Raw genomic sequence first — 21,101 nt, forward strand, 5'->3', positions numbered from 1 at the left:
GTATATTTATAATTTTCAAAATATCGTTAAGTATGTAAGTTTTTTTCTGCAGAAAAAGAATATTATTATTTATTTTATAATATATTCTGTGTGCAAACTATTTCATGCAAGGTAATGTTTGTAAAAAAATTTTTAACAGACTTAATTTTTTATATAGGATAAATGTTTAATTACAAATACATAATGAAATAATGTACTTTTTAATTATTGATTCTGTATAACTGTTTGCAAACTTGGGAGTTCTAAGTCATTATAATTAAGTAAAGTTTTTAAAACAAATGTTATAATATTTTTGTACTCAATTACAGTGATTATTAAATGTTTCAGAAATTACCTGAATACATATTATACATAAAATTGATATTAGAGTAATCTATATATTTTATTTATTTTTTATGTCATTAAAAAATTATATTATTGAACATAGAAGAAGAAAATATTGATGCATAATTTGTTAGATTACTTTCTAAATTTCATGTATTTAAGATTAAATAATGGAAAATTTATATATAATTTCTTAATATTATCTGTGTTATTATTTTTGTATTTTACTAATATTTATATTAAACATAATGAAATAACTTCATCTTATATATAAAATTAGGGGTATATTATATTATAGGGTATTTTAGGTTATTTAAGCAAATTAATTTCAAAATAATAAAATATATTTTTTCACTTATAATTTATATTTTTAATATATTATATTTTTTATTTATATTCAAAATAGCGGGAAAAAGCAAGAATATACATAACGAATGTACATACATTATGACTGATATATATAAGTTTGTTTTAAGGATCAATGCCAAAAATTAAGATGAATAAATGTTAAGCATTAGTAGGAAAATAGTTATATATTACGAAAAAACTATATATAATTATATGAATTTTAAATTAAATATATAAAAATTATATGAAGTACAATTATAGAATTACAAAAAAATATATACATTAACATTCAAGTTATAATAAATTGCTTATTAGAATATAATATAATTCTCATATTTTATAATAGAAGTACAAATTTAATAAAAATAAAACAAAATATTCACCTTATGAACTGTAAGTTCGTAATCCTAGAATGTATATATGAATATGAAAAATAATTTTAATAATAAATATTTTTAAATAGATACTACTTTATATATAAAGAAAATTTTATATCAAATTAAAAGTATATAAATTAATGAATAGCTTCATATATTATATACATTTTTACTAAATTATTAACAAAATTTTTAATGGTATATTTCAATATTATCAATTTAAACATAATTATAAATTAAATAGTATTTTTTTTTTTTAAATTACATATAATTAAATATATGCACGAATATTTTGAATTCTTAAAAAAAATATATATGTATTATATATATTTGATGATAATTGAACAGAATATCTCTGTCATATTTTAATGACGCATCGTGATGTATATACATAGTTAAATTAGAATTTAAATATACATTAATTATATATTTATCTCCTTTTTATTTTTACTTAAACAAAATTATCATATTAATAATATAGGATGTAACTAATAGTAGAAATATTTGCATTGTCATAATATATACATGAAAATAACTATACACATTTTTGAAATATTTTTAATTTCAATATAAAACATATGAAATTTAAAAAGTATATATTTTTAAAATATATTTTATTTTTTTCAATTTAATTGTAAAAATTCAATATTTTATTTTTGAAGATAAATTAACATCGTTTATAACAAATTTATTAAGTTAAAAAAAAAGAAAAAAAAAGTATCTGAGAAAAATTTTAAAAACACATGCTTGTAAAATATAATTTGTAAATATTACATTTTATAAATTAGCTTAATCCTAACTAAAATGCATAGTCACTATAATTTTATTATTTATAGCATTTTTAGGTATCCATTAAATATATGCAATTAACTAAAGATATGAATAATATTATATTATATATATAACAGTACTTTATATAAGACAATATTGTGCATCTTGTTAATTATATTTTTTATGAAAATATTTTATAAATACAATATAAGTGAGAAATCATTGTGAACACAAATAAATTATTTGAATGTAATACTTAATATATTAATTAACGATATTTAGTAATATTTCAAATTTTCTTATTCCTAAAAAAGAAAGAAATTCCCCTTTTATACTTATTATACTTTTTCATATATTATATTTAGAGAAATATAACAGAAAATACTGTAATATTCATAATTTTTTAAATTTTAAGTGAAAAATATAGTTTTCAACATTTACAAATTTTCTTAAGTGCATATAATATTACTATATTTACCGAAATGTATTTTATTTTTTAATTACTATTAAAATTGATAATAGTTTTAAGGTGAAGTAAATTTTTTTTATTTCATTTTGGTTTTTATGGAATAGAATGAATTTTATTCATTCCCTTCATTTTGAGAACATTAAAGTTATTACCATCCTAAAATTATATAATTAATTCTAGACAAATTTTTTTATTTTTTTCTTTTGAAACTATTTTTTGAACAAATTTTCGATGTAGGCTTAATTTCTATGTTTATTAGTAAATGTTGTTTGTATATGTAATAATGTAAAAAAATTTAAATGACACAATTATAGGTTAATATCTTATACAGTTATAAAACGCATAAAATAGAGAAGTGGATAACTCCGAAAGAATCGTTTTTTTGAAACATAATAATATATGAAAAAAATTATAGAACAATTTAATCATTTTTTATAGTATTTTTTCCTATTATAAGTACTGTTAATATAATATATGTAATCACATAGATGTATCATATTCATTAATAATAAGTGATAAATTTAGGCATTTAGATTAACTATTAGTATATTGTTTTTGTTATGTATGAATTATGAAATTAAAAAAATATTTGTTTTGTTATCATTATTATTATAAATGCATGATATCTAAGAAAAGAACTTAAAATAAGTTTATTAGAAAAAATAAAAGTTTATTGCAGGATATACTCTATTTAAATTTTTATATAACATTTATTTTTTAAGATATATATTGTAAATTGTTAATATAAAAAAATTATTAAAATATTAGCTTTTCTAACTTTTTAAAATAAAAATAGTTTTGGCTATGTTCAATATTAAAATGATGTATTATCGAAATATTTATATCCATTTACTATGTTTTTAATAATTTATAAAAATATTATATAATAATAAAAAGGTTATATTTTAATTTCTTATATATTATAGCAAATAAAGTAAAAATCGATATAGGATTTTTACATAAAATATAAGGAACTATAGGTGAAAATATTATAATTTCTTACCGCTATTTTAATAGAATTCTGTATAATTTTTTAAAAATGGTGGTAAATATATTGTGATACACTTAATTTACATAATAATTTTTATGATCTCCTTTGAGAATTGTAATGTATATCTTATTTCGTATTAATTTCTTAAAATATTTAATATATTTATATTCTCTTTTATTTCATTTTATTTTTTTATCCTTACTTTTCAGAAACCAAATGTAAGTAAGAAAGATAAAATTATATATCATTTTAATGAAGATAACGAGCCTATTAATGCGCAAGCATATGGATTATTAAGTCCTTTAAAGATGGATAATGAAGACTTATATAAAATTGGATGTATGCTTAATAATAGTATTAGAAATAAAGTTTCGATAGATTTTTTAATTAGTGACAGTGTTAATGATGATGAATACTGCGATTTATTGAATGAATGGTTAAATAAAAAAGAATTTGAATATGTATCAGGATCTAATTGTGAAAACAAAACAAAATTATGGGAAGAAAAAATTGAGAAATTGTGGAGTCCATTAATAAAGCTTTCATATGATAATTTTTCGTGTAAGAGAAATAAAATTGTCTATAATTGTTCTATTTCATCTGAACTGAAGAATACTTTATCTGTTTGTTTTACACTTCTAGGAACTTTTCTTATTACTTTTTTTTTTTTGTATAAAGTACTATAAGAAATATCGTAAAAAATTATGAAAATTCAAGATGGAAAATGTTTTCAATTTCCATTAAAATATTATAATTATATATATACATCATATATTTCATTTTTTTTTCATTATATATAATAGTTTAGTCCCTTTGGACACTGGGTTGACAGTTGTCTAAATAAAAAAAAAAGAGAAAAACAGAATATAGTTCCAGAATGTTCATGTGAATTAACTGAAGGTTGTTATGATAATGGGGAGTCACATTCTGAAAAAGGAAGAATAAGGATTCATTACCACTCTGTATGATATTCTTAATTCACATATAATTCTTTATATAAAATGTATTTTCATATTGATAAAAAGAATTAAAATATTTATTTATGAACATTTATATTTTGAAGTAAAAATAAAAAATAATATAATGTGAATGTATTTAACATATAATAACATTACAAAAATAATATGTCGCTCATAAATATGTAAGCTATTAATGTTAATTCTATATCACGTATAATTTAATAGAAATTTTTTTATTATATTATAGACTAAAAAAAAAAATATATGATGAATACATCATATTTTATTTAATGAAATATATATTTCCTTAAAAAAATATTATTAGCTATATTGTTTTTATTTACATTATTCTCTATAATATATAACTAAAGTGCTTATATGCTCATTCTACTAAGTTTAACGTATAGAAAACACTATATTTTATATTACTACATGCTTAAGTAGCTATTATGATTTTTGTGAATTTAGTATTATTTCATTAATACACAATAAAAAGAAATAGGATATATTAATTAATATGAATATACAAATTTATAATAGAATTTCTAAAATAATTTTAAATAAATATAAAAAAAAAATGATGATACATTTATATTTCCAGAATAATATTTATGTATATTTAAATTTGATTACCTTAAATATTTATATAATCTATAGTATATATATATTTTGAAGATATATAAAAGTTATATATTTTATTTTTTGTAAATAGTATAATAATTATAATAAATTATATTATCATATTTTTTAATTACGTCTTTCTATATTATTCTTATATTTCTTCTACATATAATAGCAACAATAATAAGTAATAATATTTATACTAAAAAAGTAATGCACAATTCGAATTTACTCTTATATGTATATTGTTCTAACAGAGGTTCTATTATATTTGTTCATGTTATAGATTATATATGCATTATAATGGCATTGTTATGCTTCAATTCATTTAATATTTTTTAAATTTATATATATATATATTTTTATTTAATCATAAGAAAAATTATACTTTTGCTAATACATTTGTATGGTATATATTTTCATTCGTTTTCTATTTAGATCCATGTAACATATATATATATATATATATATTACATAAATATTTCAGAGAATGATGTATATGAAATAGACAAAAGAAAATAGACAGGAAATATATATATAATAAAAAATTATTAGGTATTCCATCTGTTTTAATGTACCTTTATTAATTAAAAATGAGGTATTAATTTTAATTTTATACATGTATGCTGTATAAAGAGACTATTAGAATATAGGAAATGAATTATTTTATGAATTATAATATTAATGTTTATATTTCATTATTAATAATTTAGTAGTTATTTGCATTACTTTTTATATATTGTATGCACTCATACGAAAGCACAAAATGTATATACCATTTAATTAAATGAATTTTTTTCTAACAATATAAATATTTGTTCCAATATTATCAATGAATATGGTATATTAATATAAATTATATTACTTAATTGTGTTTATTAACTAGAAATAAAGCTATCCAAAAATTAAATATTACCTTTTTTAAAATATATAGTTTTATATAAATCGTTAAATCGTATAAAATTAACAAAAATATAAATAAAAATAAAACACATGAAATTTTTTTTAAATATTTTGAATATATATAATGATATAAATAACTGTGTACGAAAAAATAGGTAAGTATACTTGAACGTCTTCAAATACGTAGAAGTGGACAAGAAGTTTCAATGAACACATAATAAGAAAAATAAATATTATTTCATATACGTAAATAAAAGTTACGTTGTATGAATTTAAGTATAAGAACATAAATCAATAAAATTGATATATAAAAAATTACAAATGTATCGTTTAATTTATAGATAATTAAAACACTTGGAAGAATTCATAAAAAACAAATATCGCATTATTATCTGCCTTTTTTCTAATATATATTATGGTTTTGCATGCTTTAAAATATATAAAATTAATTTAAGTGGCAGTTACTTTATGAAATGTGAAAATAAATATATGAATTATATTGTTATTTATAAATGAAGTAAACTCATATTGTTAGCAGGAAATATATAGATCGTTATTGCAGCATAATTATATAAATTGAAAAGACTTAATTCTTTTCAAAAAATTTTAATTGAAATGAAAAACAAATTGTATTACGAATATTTAATAAGCTAAAAAATTAATGATTCTAAAAATTTAAAATAAAAAAATAAAATTTTCATATTTAAAAAAAATGTATTCAATATATAATAAATATTATGTAAAACTATATTACATGTTATAATTAGAGAGCCTACAACATAACTATAAAAACATATTTAAAAAAATAATATTTTATATGAGTAAACGTAGTTTAACAAATATTATCATAAAGAACTATAAATACGTACAGTATAATCATTAAATTATTTTTATTACTTCCATATGGGAGATCATATACATTTAGAAGCAGAACTTGAATAAGCCATTATTATATACATATAAGTATTTATAGTCTTAACTCCAAAAGTTAAAATATTTTATTATAGTATATTCTTTTGTGAAAATAATATAAATATGTATATAAAAGTTTTTTTGTTAAGGTATACTAGATTGGTAAGAAATAATAATAATATATTAGTTAAATATATCTAATAGAAGGTATATTATATAGGATTTTAATGAGTATTTTAATTATTTACGAATAGGATAAATAATACATGTACTTATTGATTTATTATTATAATTTCTTCATTGTTGATTTAATTTATTCTATAAAAATTTATAGAAAATTTATGATGTAGTAAAATAAGAAAAATAGATATGATTTTTCATTATTGAATGGATAGAGAAGCAAATTATTGAAACAGTTTTATTCTGATAATAATCAATTTAATACCAAATTAATTTGTATTATTTTTTTCTATTTTATTGTATTATGTTATATTAAGCCTTCTTTTAAATGCATATTTTTAATTAAAATAAAATTAGAAGAGAAGTCGAAGTATTTAAAAACATTTCATTTACAAATGATAAGAATAAATTTTGGATAATTAACATTCAAATATTATAACACAGAAAAAACAATTATAATTTTTTTACTTTTGAGATATATGTTTTTTTTATAGATTTAATAGAATGATATACATTTTACATATTAAATATATTATAGATATTAAGGGAGAGAAAGTGATATAATTAATACATCATAAAATGATATAAGTAATATTATTTTCTTTACTTTTCATTATATTTATTATATTTAATATTTTTTAACAGTAATAATATATATTTTCTAATTATGTTTAAAAAAATTAAAATTATTAATAAAGAAGTATCGTTAAAATTAGTTATTATCCCCTTAATATAAAGAATAATATGTTACCTACGTTCTATACGTCTAATATTCTATATAAACACAATATATGAAAATATTAAAAAATCTTATTTTTTATTATTATTATTTTTTTTTTAAGATAAATAAAGAAATTAATTAATTGTTATACTAAATATTTAACTTATACGTTTTTAATATAAACGAACGAATCATAATTATTTTATTTTAATGAAAATTATTTTGTTAAAAGTAACATTAAGATAAAAATTCTATAACATAATTTTTTGGTTATTTTTCTTTGTTCATTTTGTAAATGGCATTATTGTTAAATATATTTTATTATGTTTTTATGGAAAAATAAAAAATAATTAAAAAGAAAATAAAATAAATATATTATGGTTTATCTTTAGAATAATATTATAATATTATTTATTTTTTCTTTAATGTATTACAATATAAAGCATCCATATAATGAAGAAAAAAACAAAGCTATTGTTCTTAATAAAAATTACAGCATTTATCCTTTCAACATGGAGAAGCAACTATGCCAGTAATCTGGTATTATGATATTATCGTAGAATATTTGCCTTATTCGTTTTTTTCTTGCTTTACTTTTATTTATAATGTTTTTTTTCCAAAATATTATTTATACTTTAAATGACAAATATTTACTTTGTTTTTTTAGAATGTGCTTAAAAAATATTTGGACGAAAATCACAGTAATGTTAGAAAATTAGATACAAGAATTTATCAATTACTAGTAAAATATAAGCAGAATCATGATTCACGTATTTTGGGCTTACAAGACGTTATAACATATAATGGAGAAAACGAAGAAAAACATATATGCAGTAATAAAAAAAGGGACAAAGAAAGAAAGAAATCATCCAATGAAAGCTCATTAAATAATTCGAGAAGTCATAAACATGATAAGAACAATAAATATTGTATTTTTGAAACAAATAATTATACCCATTTAGAAAAAAAAATATTTAAAGAACTTGATTACCAGAATTTTCTTAAAAACAACAGGATAATTAGAAATAAGTTGTACAAAAGAATAATATTTAAAAAATATGGATTACGACTTTCTCTACCTTTATTTTTGTTTTCATTATTATCAATATCTCTAATATTAGATCTATTTTTTAAGTGTGGACTTATAAATGAACTTTTTGTATTTTTGAAGAAATATTCATTAAATGGATGGATGAAGGCTTTTAATGAATCTTCGTTATTTAAACCTATAAGGGAATTGTGCAAAATTACTAGTGGAAGTACCACGAAATCTACTATTATTACACATTTTTTTGGTATAATAATATATGTCATACCTTTCTTCATATTAGGTGTTACTCTTATATCATGGATTGTTTACTACCATAATAAAGTTAAAAAATTTGAAAAATTTAAGTTTAGGAAAAGGTAAAACGAATAATAAGGCGTATTCTTCTTTTTGTAACAACGTCGTTCATATATGGTAGCATTAGTAATAAATTTTATTCATAATATTATTAAACATAATCATAATTTCTTAAAGTTTACAAATATTTCTACATATGTGTAAACTTCTTTATATACTACAGTAAAATATGTTCTTGGTTTTTTAGAGAATTTGAAGATTTTGTTATGTTTTATTTTGTATTATAAAGTATTATAGCATCTCAATTAAATATATTTGTCAAAATGTTTACGTAATATTTATTTAAATATTTTCTTATGATAATAATATATATGTACATTAATAATAGTTTATAATAGAACAATTAATATAAATTTATTGAAATCTTGTAATAATTCATATTTTACCTAAAAAGTTTTGATTTCCATTTTATAACATGTTCTAGTCTAAAATGATTATTTTTTCAGATTATTAAGAATATATAACGTTAGTTTAATATTAGCCGTAATATGTACGGTTTTATATTTAATGAAATAAAGTGAATATACTTTGTTGTGTTCATATGTATAAGCATATTATTTGTGTTAAATAGGAAACTTAATATCCATAATACAAAATTTGCTTTATGAAAAATATCGTATAAGATATAATTATTGTTAAAACTATTATAATGTCCTTTTAGTATTTTTTTACGTGATATAAATTTGAAATTATATATTTATATTAAAAATATGTCTTTATTAAATACATATAATTTATATTCATTTACTAACTTATGGATCCTACATCTTTATAATTAAAAAGACATCTTAGAATTATTTGATATTAAACTTCATTGTGATATTAATTATTTTTTGAAATGTATATTTATATATATATTATAAATAAAAATTTATAAATAAATAAAATGTACATATTTTATATTTATTACTTTAATAAAATATGGATTAAATAAATTAAATATAAACAAATGTTAATAGATAGTACGTACAAAATCATTTCTATTTTTTTTTTAAATAATAAAATTATATGTCTGTAAGTTGCTATATTATCACTAATTTAATGAAAGAAGAAATATTTTTTCTGTAATCCATAATAATATGTAGGCATTTTTTTTTTTTATATATTTCCTAATTTTCCTGTACATAAGTATATGATGTAATGAGCTAATATAATTTTAAACGTGTATATAAATATACATGTTTAATATTGACAATTAATCATTTATTTGTAATTATAAGTTTCATATTTTAAATAAAATGAAATTAAAAAAAAAAATATATTATATATTTTTAAATAATTCATGGGTATATTAGGTTTTTTTGGGGGGGAGGGTTACATAAGTTTTAATTAATTCATTTTATAAATTACTAATTTATTTGTTGTCCGTTTAATTGAATAAGCGTAATACATATTATTTCGAATATTACTGTTTTTCTAATAATTTTAATTAGAAAAATTGACATAATAAGATTTTTTTAATAGTATCAAATGAGAATATTAATATAATGGTAATATTCGTTTTAATTATCACATTTAGCTGTAATTAAAAACTATTTTTTGGTCATTAAATAGCATGTTATATTTTATTCTTTGAAAAAACATACTAGAGAGAAAATATGAGAATTATATATACTAACTATGCTCAGTTGAAAAAACAAAAATACTATTAATTATAATTTTAGTAAAAAAAAAAAAATATTTATGTGTTTTTATTTTTAATATTATGTATTACTGTATTTTATTAAAATATATTCTTTTGTGTATATAATATACATATATATGTAAAATAATTATTTTACAGTAATACATTTTGTTTTTTTTTTATCATTTTATGTAATTATGTCATATTTTTAAAAAAAAAATTTATCAAAAATTTCTTATCCCATATTCCTTTTAATAGTAGATTAAAATTTAATAATTTGGAATGAATATATTATATGTAAATAACAGAAAATAACGGATAAATTAAATAAAGAGCATTCCTATAAGGTAGAAACTAAATGTATATTATAAAAGGATTCTTTAATATAAGGCATAAATTCTAATTTTATCAGAAGAACTATATAATATATAAAAAGATTATGATAATAAATATATTTCTGCAATTAATAAGATTTATTTATTATGTATTTAATATTTTTCTTTAATACCATTTGTTTTTCATTTACTTGTATTTATATAATTTACATGAAGTTAAAAATATAACGTAAAATTCTTCAACGATGAAAGAATCCAGATGTATATATAATAAAATATTTAGAATGCGTATAGTTTTAAGAAATCCATTGAAGTTACATCATTCGTCCTTTTAAAAATAAGAAAAAAGCTTTTTTTGAATTTTTACTTTGTTAAGTTTTTAATTTCTATATGTTATTCTTAAAAGTTAACATATATATGTTCTTTTTTATATATTTTATCTTTTTTTAAATTTTTTAGATTATGTTTATGTACGCTCAAAATTTTTCTTACGTAACTTTTTAGTTATATCCTTTTTCTCATATGCTTTTCTTTTTTTTTTTTTTTTTTAAATTAATTTCTGAAAAGTTAAAATAATAATATAAAAAATTATTAAATTTTAATGGAATTATTTGGCGTCAGAATTTTTAATAATAAGGAAAAGTAGAATTATCATTTTTCCGATTGGACAAAATCGCTGAGTTAAGAACATAACTTGGACATGCTATAATAATTGTTTTGATATATATAATTGTAAAGGTTATTATATTTTCTTTTATTAGTGAACTATATTTTGTTATATGTTTAAATATTAAAAAAATATGCATGCAGAAATTTTAACAAATAAAAAAAATGTGTATTCCTTGAATTAAGATTATCTATATGTAACCAATATAAATATGATCATCCTTAACAAAAAGCTTTCTTTTTGGAGATTACATTTACATCTATCAAGGCAATTTATTAAATGGGAAAGACTGTTACGCAGGAAAAGAAGAGAATGGAGAAGCGATGCAATATTTGAAAAGACAATGAAAAAATGACTTAAAGGATATGAAAATGAGAAAAATAAAAATAAGTACCACATTGTTTTATTGAGAATACTAAACTTATAAATATAGTAAAAATATTAAAACTGTTTTTGTTTTGTGCTTTTTTTATGTTAAGGAAGGAATAACAAAGATGTTTATCTAATAACAGAAGATCATTATATACATAATATACTAACGATAAAGAGGGAAAAAGAAAAAATTCTAGTGTGAAACTGTTTAAAATATTTTCTTAATTTATTATTTCTTCTCTTAATTCATATGAAAAGACAAAAAAACACGAAAATAAGCCTATTATTATATAATTTCTTTGGAAATGGAAATGTAAAAATTGAAAAGTATTTTATTCAAACAATATATATGTGTCACCCATAATGTTATAACGAGTAAATATACTTGTGTGTATGTACGTATACATATGTAAATATGTATAGGTGCATATATATATGTATATGAGTACACTCGTATAATATAAAATATCCACTTAAATATATCCTCACATGTATCTTTCATATTTAAGAAAATACCTATTTGTTTTTAAGCTTTAAAAATTACGTTGAATTATTTGACTATATTATTAAAAGATTTGACGCAAACATTTTTTCATGCGTCCGCAGTGGGTATATAAAAATAATAGCAAAAGAAACAAATGAGATGTATTTTTAATGGCTTAATTTATCTATTTTATATTATGACGTTATTTCTTCAATTTCTTATTATGACTTAGCTTCATATATATATGTAAATTTGTTTTTATGTTGTATCCATCATATGTGATAAGAATGAAGGAACTCATCAGAAAAAGACATGCATGAAGAAAATAATTTGTAGTTAAAACATTTTAAAAAAAAATAAATCATATAATGTATTTATCGTGAGAACGAAGTTTTATATATATAAATATCATATATAATTTTAGTGAACAAGTAAGTTCATGTTTGTGTATGTACATGGAATTATATTATTGTTTAGTACAGATATATTTATGCATATAATATTGTTGTATATATATTTATATATATATTTTTTTTTTCTTGTAATATCTTTACATGATTTTATTGAACTGTTAACCTTAATAAGTCTTAAACTAGTGCATATAAATACATATAAAGAAAGAAATATTTGCATATTATCAATATATTTACGCGACACTTCTAACCATATCATATTATATTAGTCTATTGTAAATTTTAGCAATGCGAATATGTTAATTTATCTGCGAGAGAATGGGATGAATAATAAAATTCTGATAAATGACAAGAGGGAATACAACTAATACATGATGTACTTCGAAAAAATTATTTTCCTTAAGGTTATTAATAAATGATGAAAATAAAATATTTGATGAGACATAAAAAATTTTTTTTAACTTAATTGATTGTAAACACAAATAATTTAACAGGATCTATATTTATTTAGCATTAAAATTGCACAAGTACTTTTGGTTAAATTAATTAAAGATCTGTTTACATGAATTTAATTAGAACATTCATTGTAAAGATTTGCGAAAACATCAAAATTAAATAATAAATGTAAAAGTATAAAGCAAAAACGTATGTGTTGTTATTTTCTTGTAATTTGATGCAGTACACCTTATACGTGCTAAATGGTATATATATACTTAAGTGGACTTATATGTAGAGAAATATTTTTTTTTATAATGTTCACTATATATATACGAGCATATAAGGAATTATGCATATGTATTTATAAAATATATGTGCCTATAACTTAGGCATAAAAATATGCATATAAATAATTAAATCGTTTAGAAAACAAAATAAAAGAAAAACAAATATACTATTTTTTTTTTATATATATATTTTCTGTCAAAATATTTGTTTAACAAATAATATTTAAAAAATAAAATTATTATGAGTAATATGCATTACAGAACTTATTGAACATGAAAAATTTTCGAACATATTTACAGATTTCTTGCCTACTTTTATTGTGAAACTTTAATATATATCAATTTCATTTTTAAGAATATAATATTAAGAGAACTTTATTTATCTGATAACACACTATGATTTATAATTAAATGAAGAAATAAAAACACTTAAGTCATCTAAGTTTTTAAGTTATATATTTCCTTAAATTAATACATTTTCATAGAAATTTCTTTAATTTCCTTAATAAAAAGTTATTATATATATATATATATATATATATATTTTTTTTTTTTTTTTTATAGTATTAAGCTAATATACATTTGAACCAGCGCTAATGGGCAGTAGTATATATAATAGAAAAATGTTTTATTTTGTTACGTCTTAAACAATAAGTACATAATTAAAATTAATAATATATTTAACTCTTAATTTAATTAAGCATTCAAAAATATGTAAAAATATTTTAATGTTAAAGACATTTTTGTCTAGCATATCATTATGTATAGATAATAATTTATTGAATTGTGCTACTCTATATTTTTGATATGTCTGTTAGTTTACATAATCATTATTACAACCTTAAATGTATACAAATATAGGGATTTTGTAAATATAAAAAAAAAAAAAATTTTAATTTTTAATTCTGCCCTTTTCAATATGTTATCTAGTAAAAAGAAATCCATATTATATATTTAGGATAATTTATGTACATCATATTACTCTTATATTAATTATTTGAGTGCTAATATATCTTAACATATTAATATATCTTGTATAAATTTTTTAATTAAATGTGAATAAATTACATTGTTTTTGGCTTCATATATTTATAAGATTTTTGTATGAATAAACACTGGTTTTGAAAATGCTCTTACTAAATTCAAAATTAACCAAAATTAACATTAAAATTTGATTCATTAACAATATGTTATGGGAATTTGAAAATGTATACCTTATCCTATAACATATATTAAGTATTTCATATTTTTAAAAAATATAGATGGAGCTAAATAACATGATGATCATATTTAGATATATATACATAGTCAAATTGACCAACATGTTAATAAAAATTTTCATAAGTTATTGTTTTTTTTTTTTTATTATTGATAATATAATTTATAATATTTTATGAATTATTATTTTTTCTGGATATAATATAATATAAATATTTATACTTATCTTTTGTATTAGCAATCAAAATTTTGAAAGGTAATTATCACAAATTTCTATTATAAGTTCGATTTATAATATATACCTATGCTGGAATTTGTTAATATGCATATTACAGTTTTTTACCAATAAATGAAAGGTATAAAACATTTATTATAACACATTCATAGTTGATTTAATTAGATTTTATAAAAATTAAATATTTATGAAGAAATAAAAACATAACGGGTAAAATGTATATTTCATTCTTGATATATTTAAACATATACATTATTTATTTACACTTATTCAGATATTGGTACATTTTTACATGAATTTCTGTAACTTTTATTTTTTCATTGGTAAATTTCATCTAAATATATATATATTATTAAAGAAAAAAATAAAGTTTAGTTTAAATTAAAAATATTTCATTTATATATAATATTACAAATTATACATAACTAAAAAGTATAAATTTGGAAAGTTATATAGAAAATATAAAAGATAAGTCTTTAATTACCTGTAATATATGTATTTTTTAATATATTCGATAGTTTTTCTTATGAGTTATATCAAATAGGTTATAGTACATATAAGAATATATATATTTACTTAGTAAATAAAGCGTGTGTTAAAAATAATATAACTCAAAAAGTAATAAGAAATATTATTATTTTCATCGTTTATTGTTATTATTTTAATGTTATATTAATTAATATTTTTCGAAATCATAACAAGTTTTCAAAAATAATTTTTTTTAGAATGAAAATTAGTAATTTGAGTAACAGTAAAAAAGATAATTACTCTTTAAATATTTAGAACAAGATATTGTCTACATTCTATACAATCTATATTATATACTTTCCATATACTACATAAAATAAATATATAGTAATATATAAAATTTTTATTTTATTTTTATTTTTTTATAATTAAACGTGTTAATAAATAATTTAATTTCTCCATTACATTAAATAATTATATTACATATTTTAAAAATTTATTAATGAATGCAAACTATTTTATTTTAGCGGAAATTATTTTTTTTTTAAATTGACATTAAGATAAAAATCATATAATATATTTCTAAAGTTATTTTTCCTTGTATGCTTTGTAAAATCTATTAAAATTATATAAAATTAAATATTTATGGAGTCATAGAAAAAAAAAAAATTTTTTTAAATAATTATAGAATATCTTATCGTTAGAACTATATTATATAATTATTAACTTTGTACTTACTGAATATAATATAAAGGATCTGTATCATGGAACAAAAGATTAAGCTAGTACTATATATTAAAATCGGTGCGTTTATCATTTTATATTGGATATGCCATTTTAGCGAAGTTGTATGTTAATATTATTTAAAGATATTTGAATTGTTAATATATTTTTTTTTTTATATTGTGTTATTTTTATTAATATTTTTTTTTACCGTTAGATAATTTATTCTACTAAATATAAAACATTTACATGGTTTTTTTAGATTAATTTTAACAAATCTATTGATGTGAATTACAATTTTAATATAAAATTAAATAGAAGAATTTATAGACTACTAGCAAAATATAAACAAAATAGGGATACAAATATAATAAGGGCAAAAGACAATATCCCATATTATAGCCTAAATGAAAAAGAACATAAATCTTATAAAGAAAAGCAAACAAAAAGAAAAAAAAAACATTCTGGTAAAAATCTATTAAATAACAATCGATATTATACAGAAGTCGTAGACTATAATAATGGGATGTTTGATGGGAAACATTTCCATTTAAAAAAAAAATGGATTAAAAAAAGAGATTATGATGATTTTATCGAAAAACAGAAAATAACTGGAAATATAGCTTTAAAAAAAATAAAATTTATAAGTTATGGATTTGGAGTTTTTATATTTTTCCTTTTTTTTTTGTTCGGAATAGGTCTACCCATACTAGAAGGATTGGGGATATTGGAAACTGCAGGTAAGATGCTTGTATGTGGTTCAGATAATAATTTAACATGGTTTGGGGATATTTTAAAAAATATAGTAAATTATTTAAAATTATCAGAAGCAGCTTATAAGATATTACCGAATGTACTGCTTTTCGTTTTTTTAGCTGTTATAATTGTAATAGCAATTCCTATAATCTTAAGAAATAATGAAAAATATAAGAAAATTAAATTGATGATGGAGCAAAATGAATAAAACGAAATATGTATCTTTATTTAACAAATCTATTAATATGAAGTAATATCTGTAATATCATTAGAGATATATTTTTAACAAAAGCAACTGTACTTATTACCATTTTATAGGTGCAAGTGTATAAATAATGTGTTTTTGATACAGAACCGTAATAAAAATTGTATTCTTCACTTTTTTTATGAATTTGATTGTTTTATTATTTTTGAATATATATTTTAAATTATTATTTAATATTAATTAAGCAAATATGGTATAATATATATATTTCTGTATAAAAACGTAATTAAGATAAAAATATATTTTTGAGCTTTCAAATAAATATATAATCGAATAATTGATACAATTTCACAGAACTGTGATAATTTATATTTGTATTAAAATTTGCTTCTTTTAATTTTATATCTTGCAATAATATAAAATTATAATTTTTCAGGTTATTAAAAAGTTGTATAATTAGCAAGGAATTAATAATAAATATGTCTTGTTTTGTATTTAATAAAAAGAACTAAATGTATTGTGGTGAACTGATATATATATATATGTGTACATTCGCTTAAAAAGGGCTTAATATTTATTATGTAAAATATGATTTATGATAAAATGCAACAAACATATTTATTGAAAAATCTCCTTAATACCTTTTAGTACTTATCGTAAAAAAGTAAAAGTATGAATATATTATGAAATAATATCTTTTTTATTTATGGACTAATTGTAACGGTTTACTCATTTAGGGATATTATACATTTAAAATTAAATAAATAGTTAAAATGATTTATCATATTATTATTATTATTCCTAATTGTAGGATTAATTAAATTCCGTTAAAATCAGTTATGCATATATTAATTTGAAATTGGATAAGCATATGTTGTATACTTTGTACTTATTTCTTATGTCATTAAGTGATTATATTAATGAATTAGTTCTAAACATATATAATTTGTTAATACGAGAAAAAAAAATTTATTTTTTTTTCTGTTTTTTATATTTCTAATAAATGTATAATGCTAAAAATGTAATATATATATATCTGTAAAAATCTAAATTATCATTAAAGATATTCAAAATAATTATATATTTTGTAAAAACATTTAATAATGTGTAGGTATTTATCTTTACATTTATAATATATTCATGGTTTTATATAAATACATAAGTAAAGATTTAATATTATTTTGTTAATATAAAGAGATACATATAGTTTATATTTACCAATAAGAACTTATTCATATTTATAAAGCTCATTTTTTAAATGAAATAAAACAAAAAAAAATACGAATTATTTTTTTGTATACAGTTCATAAATACAAATATACGTTCTAAGTAAGGGTTTGCACGTTAGTTTCAGGTTATTTCTAAGTACTGTCCAACGTTTGTTACTGAAATTTTAGTTTTGGTATTAAGTGTTTGTATGTAAATTATTAATATTGTGTATGACAAAGTTGCTCTAGAGTATAAGTTTATACATACTTTTAATATTTTATTTTTACATTTACGTAATTTCTGAATTAATTCTGTTTCACAGACATTAATTTTATTTGAATAATGTATTAAAATGTTAAGAAAATTATATAGGTGCTTTTATCATCTATTGTATAAAAAAAATAAATTATTGAAACAATGATATTCTAATAATAATATATATATTGAAATATTAATATATATGATTACTTTTATTTTATTATATAATATTAATATTTCTTCTAAGTATATACATATTTTTAAAAAGAATAAAATAATAGGTTATATGGGATAATTTAGTAACAATTTATTTACAGGTAATATAAATTAAGCTTAATTTAAAATAGTAATTTACAAAAATTATTATACAAAAATAAAATATTACCATCTATTTAAATATAAATATATATTATTGTATAAATTTTGTAGTATCCAGTAAATTAAATTTTTAAAATATTTTATAACTCATTAAAAAAATTAAGTGTCCTAATTAATATAATATAAATGAGTGTAAGAGATATGATTTATTTAACATTATTATTATTAGATTATTATGTTAATATTATATAACGTTAATTTCAACTTTTAGTTAAAAAAGTTTACAAAATTAGAATTATTAATATAAAAACATTTCTAATATTAGTTATTATTTAATTACAAAGTAAATTTATTACCTATATTCTCTACATTCTCTATTTTACATGAATACCGTGTTTGGATATATTACGTATTCTTATATTTTTATTTTTATTTTTATTTATTTATTTGAAATCATAAAGAATTATTTAATTACTCTACCATATTAATTAATTAAATTATATATTTTGAATATTTATAAATGAATTCAAGTTTTTTTATTTTAATAAAAATAATATTTTTAAGAGTAGAATAAAGGTAAGAATTATATTATATACTACTATAAATATTTTTCTTTGTGTCTGTTGTTAAAAATATTATGAGTACATTTTTTTTTTACGTTTTATGGAACAAAAAAAAAATAATAGAAAAAAATATTAAATAAATAAAAAATTATTATACATTATTAAAAGAATATTATACTATCGTTTATTTATTCATTACTGAATAAGTTATGTTATTAAAAAATTATATCATGGATCAAAAAATTAAGTTACTTTTTTTTATTAAAATTTCTGCGTTTATCCTTATATCTTGGATGTGGAATTTAAGCAATGAGATGGTCTAATGATGTTATTTGAGAATATTTGAGTTATTAAAATTTTTCTTGTTTTGTGTTTATTGATAATATTTTTTGAAATAAAATTTTATATTTTTTAAATTACATATGTTACTTTGTTTTTTTAGAGTATATTTAAAAAGTCCTTGGGTATGAAATGCAACCCTGGAAAAAAATCAGATGCAGTAGAATACAGGATATTAACAAAATATAAACAGGATAAGGATTCATGTGATGTATGTTTAAAAGAATATATACCAAATTGTGGATCGAACGAAAATAAAGATATATCTATTAATGGAAAATGGGCCAAAACTAATAATAAACTTTCAAATATAGATTCATCAAAGAGTGCAAAAGACCATAAACAAATTATGAAGTATAAGTCTTGTATATTTGAATCAAAAAAATATTCCCATATGGAAAAAAAAATATTCAAAGAACTTGATTTAGAATATTTTCTTAAAAACAATAGAACAATTAGTGATAAGACTTACAAAAAAATAATACTTAAAAAATACAGACTACGATTTGCTTTTCCTTTACTATTATTTTTGTTATTATTCTTATCACTAATGCTAGATTCATTTATGAATCTTGGACTTATGAGAGGGCTATATAGTATATTGAATTTATACGCTGGTGAAGGTTGGTCCAATCCACTGCGTAAAGTGCTTAGTGATGAACGTTTTAAATGGCTTTTCGAGTCTATGGAAAAAGTAACAATAGAAAAAAAAGGATTTACAAAAATAGTAACACATGTTTACATTCCGAGCTTTTTTAGATTGATAATATATGTTATACCTTTCATTATTTTTGGTGTTACACTTATATCAGGCACTATTTATTACCACAAAAAAGTGAAAAAATATGAAAAAATTAAATTTAAGAAAAGGTAAAAAGAATAATAGAAATATGTTTAATTTTAAAGTAATTCTTTATTATGATGCATTATCTATAAAATCATTGCTTATGTAATTATCAAATATATATATAATTCTTTTTTTAAAAATATGGCTGTTTTTGCAGTAACTTTATGATATATAATAGAACAAAATGATGTTCATACATTTTTTGTAATTGTACACTTTATAATATTTTTAAATTTATATTATAATGTATTGTTTCTATTAAACTAATTATTATGGTTTAATATATACTTTATAGTATTTGAATAAATTTTTATAAAAAACATATATATATGGGTTAAATTAATATACAAAGGGAAAATTC

At 18.2% G+C, this 21,101-nt stretch overlaps 4 protein-coding genes across 4 annotated transcripts; all 4 read left to right on the plus strand.

Annotated features, from left to right (window-relative positions):
* Positions 1-3,328: 3,328 nt before the first annotated feature.
* On the plus strand, positions 3,329-4,248 carry MKS88_002164 (PIR protein; the record flags this gene model as incomplete). The annotated part of the gene is made up of 3 exons (XM_067215152.1): positions 3,329-3,334; positions 3,490-3,858; positions 4,084-4,248. The coding sequence occupies 3 exons, from the start codon at positions 3,329-3,331 to the stop codon at positions 4,246-4,248; spliced, it is 540 nt and encodes a 179-aa protein (XP_067074458.1).
* A 3,781-nt stretch (positions 4,249-8,029) lies between these two features.
* On the plus strand, positions 8,030-8,987 carry MKS88_002165 (fam-l protein; the record flags this gene model as incomplete). The annotated part of the gene is made up of 2 exons (XM_067215153.1): positions 8,030-8,116; positions 8,244-8,987. 2 exons carry the CDS (start codon positions 8,030-8,032, stop codon positions 8,985-8,987), a joined length of 831 nt encoding a protein of 276 aa, XP_067074459.1.
* Positions 8,988-16,286: 7,299 nt separating this feature from the next.
* Positions 16,287-17,209, plus strand: MKS88_002166 (fam-m protein; the record flags this gene model as incomplete). The annotated part of the gene is made up of 2 exons (XM_067215154.1): positions 16,287-16,370; positions 16,508-17,209. 2 exons carry the CDS (start codon positions 16,287-16,289, stop codon positions 17,207-17,209), a joined length of 786 nt encoding a protein of 261 aa, XP_067074460.1.
* Positions 17,210-19,784: 2,575 nt separating this feature from the next.
* MKS88_002167 (fam-l protein) lies at positions 19,785-20,767 on the plus strand (the record flags this gene model as incomplete). Its single annotated transcript, XM_067215156.1, has 2 exons — positions 19,785-19,871; positions 19,997-20,767. The coding sequence occupies 2 exons, from the start codon at positions 19,785-19,787 to the stop codon at positions 20,765-20,767; spliced, it is 858 nt and encodes a 285-aa protein (XP_067074461.1).
* Between the last annotated feature and the right edge of the window lie 334 nt (positions 20,768-21,101).

The sequence above is a fragment of the Plasmodium brasilianum genome, chromosome 7 (assembly GCF_023973825.1).
Source record: "Plasmodium brasilianum strain Bolivian I chromosome 7, whole genome shotgun sequence".
Classification (NCBI taxonomy): Eukaryota; Apicomplexa; class Aconoidasida; order Haemosporida; family Plasmodiidae; genus Plasmodium; species Plasmodium brasilianum.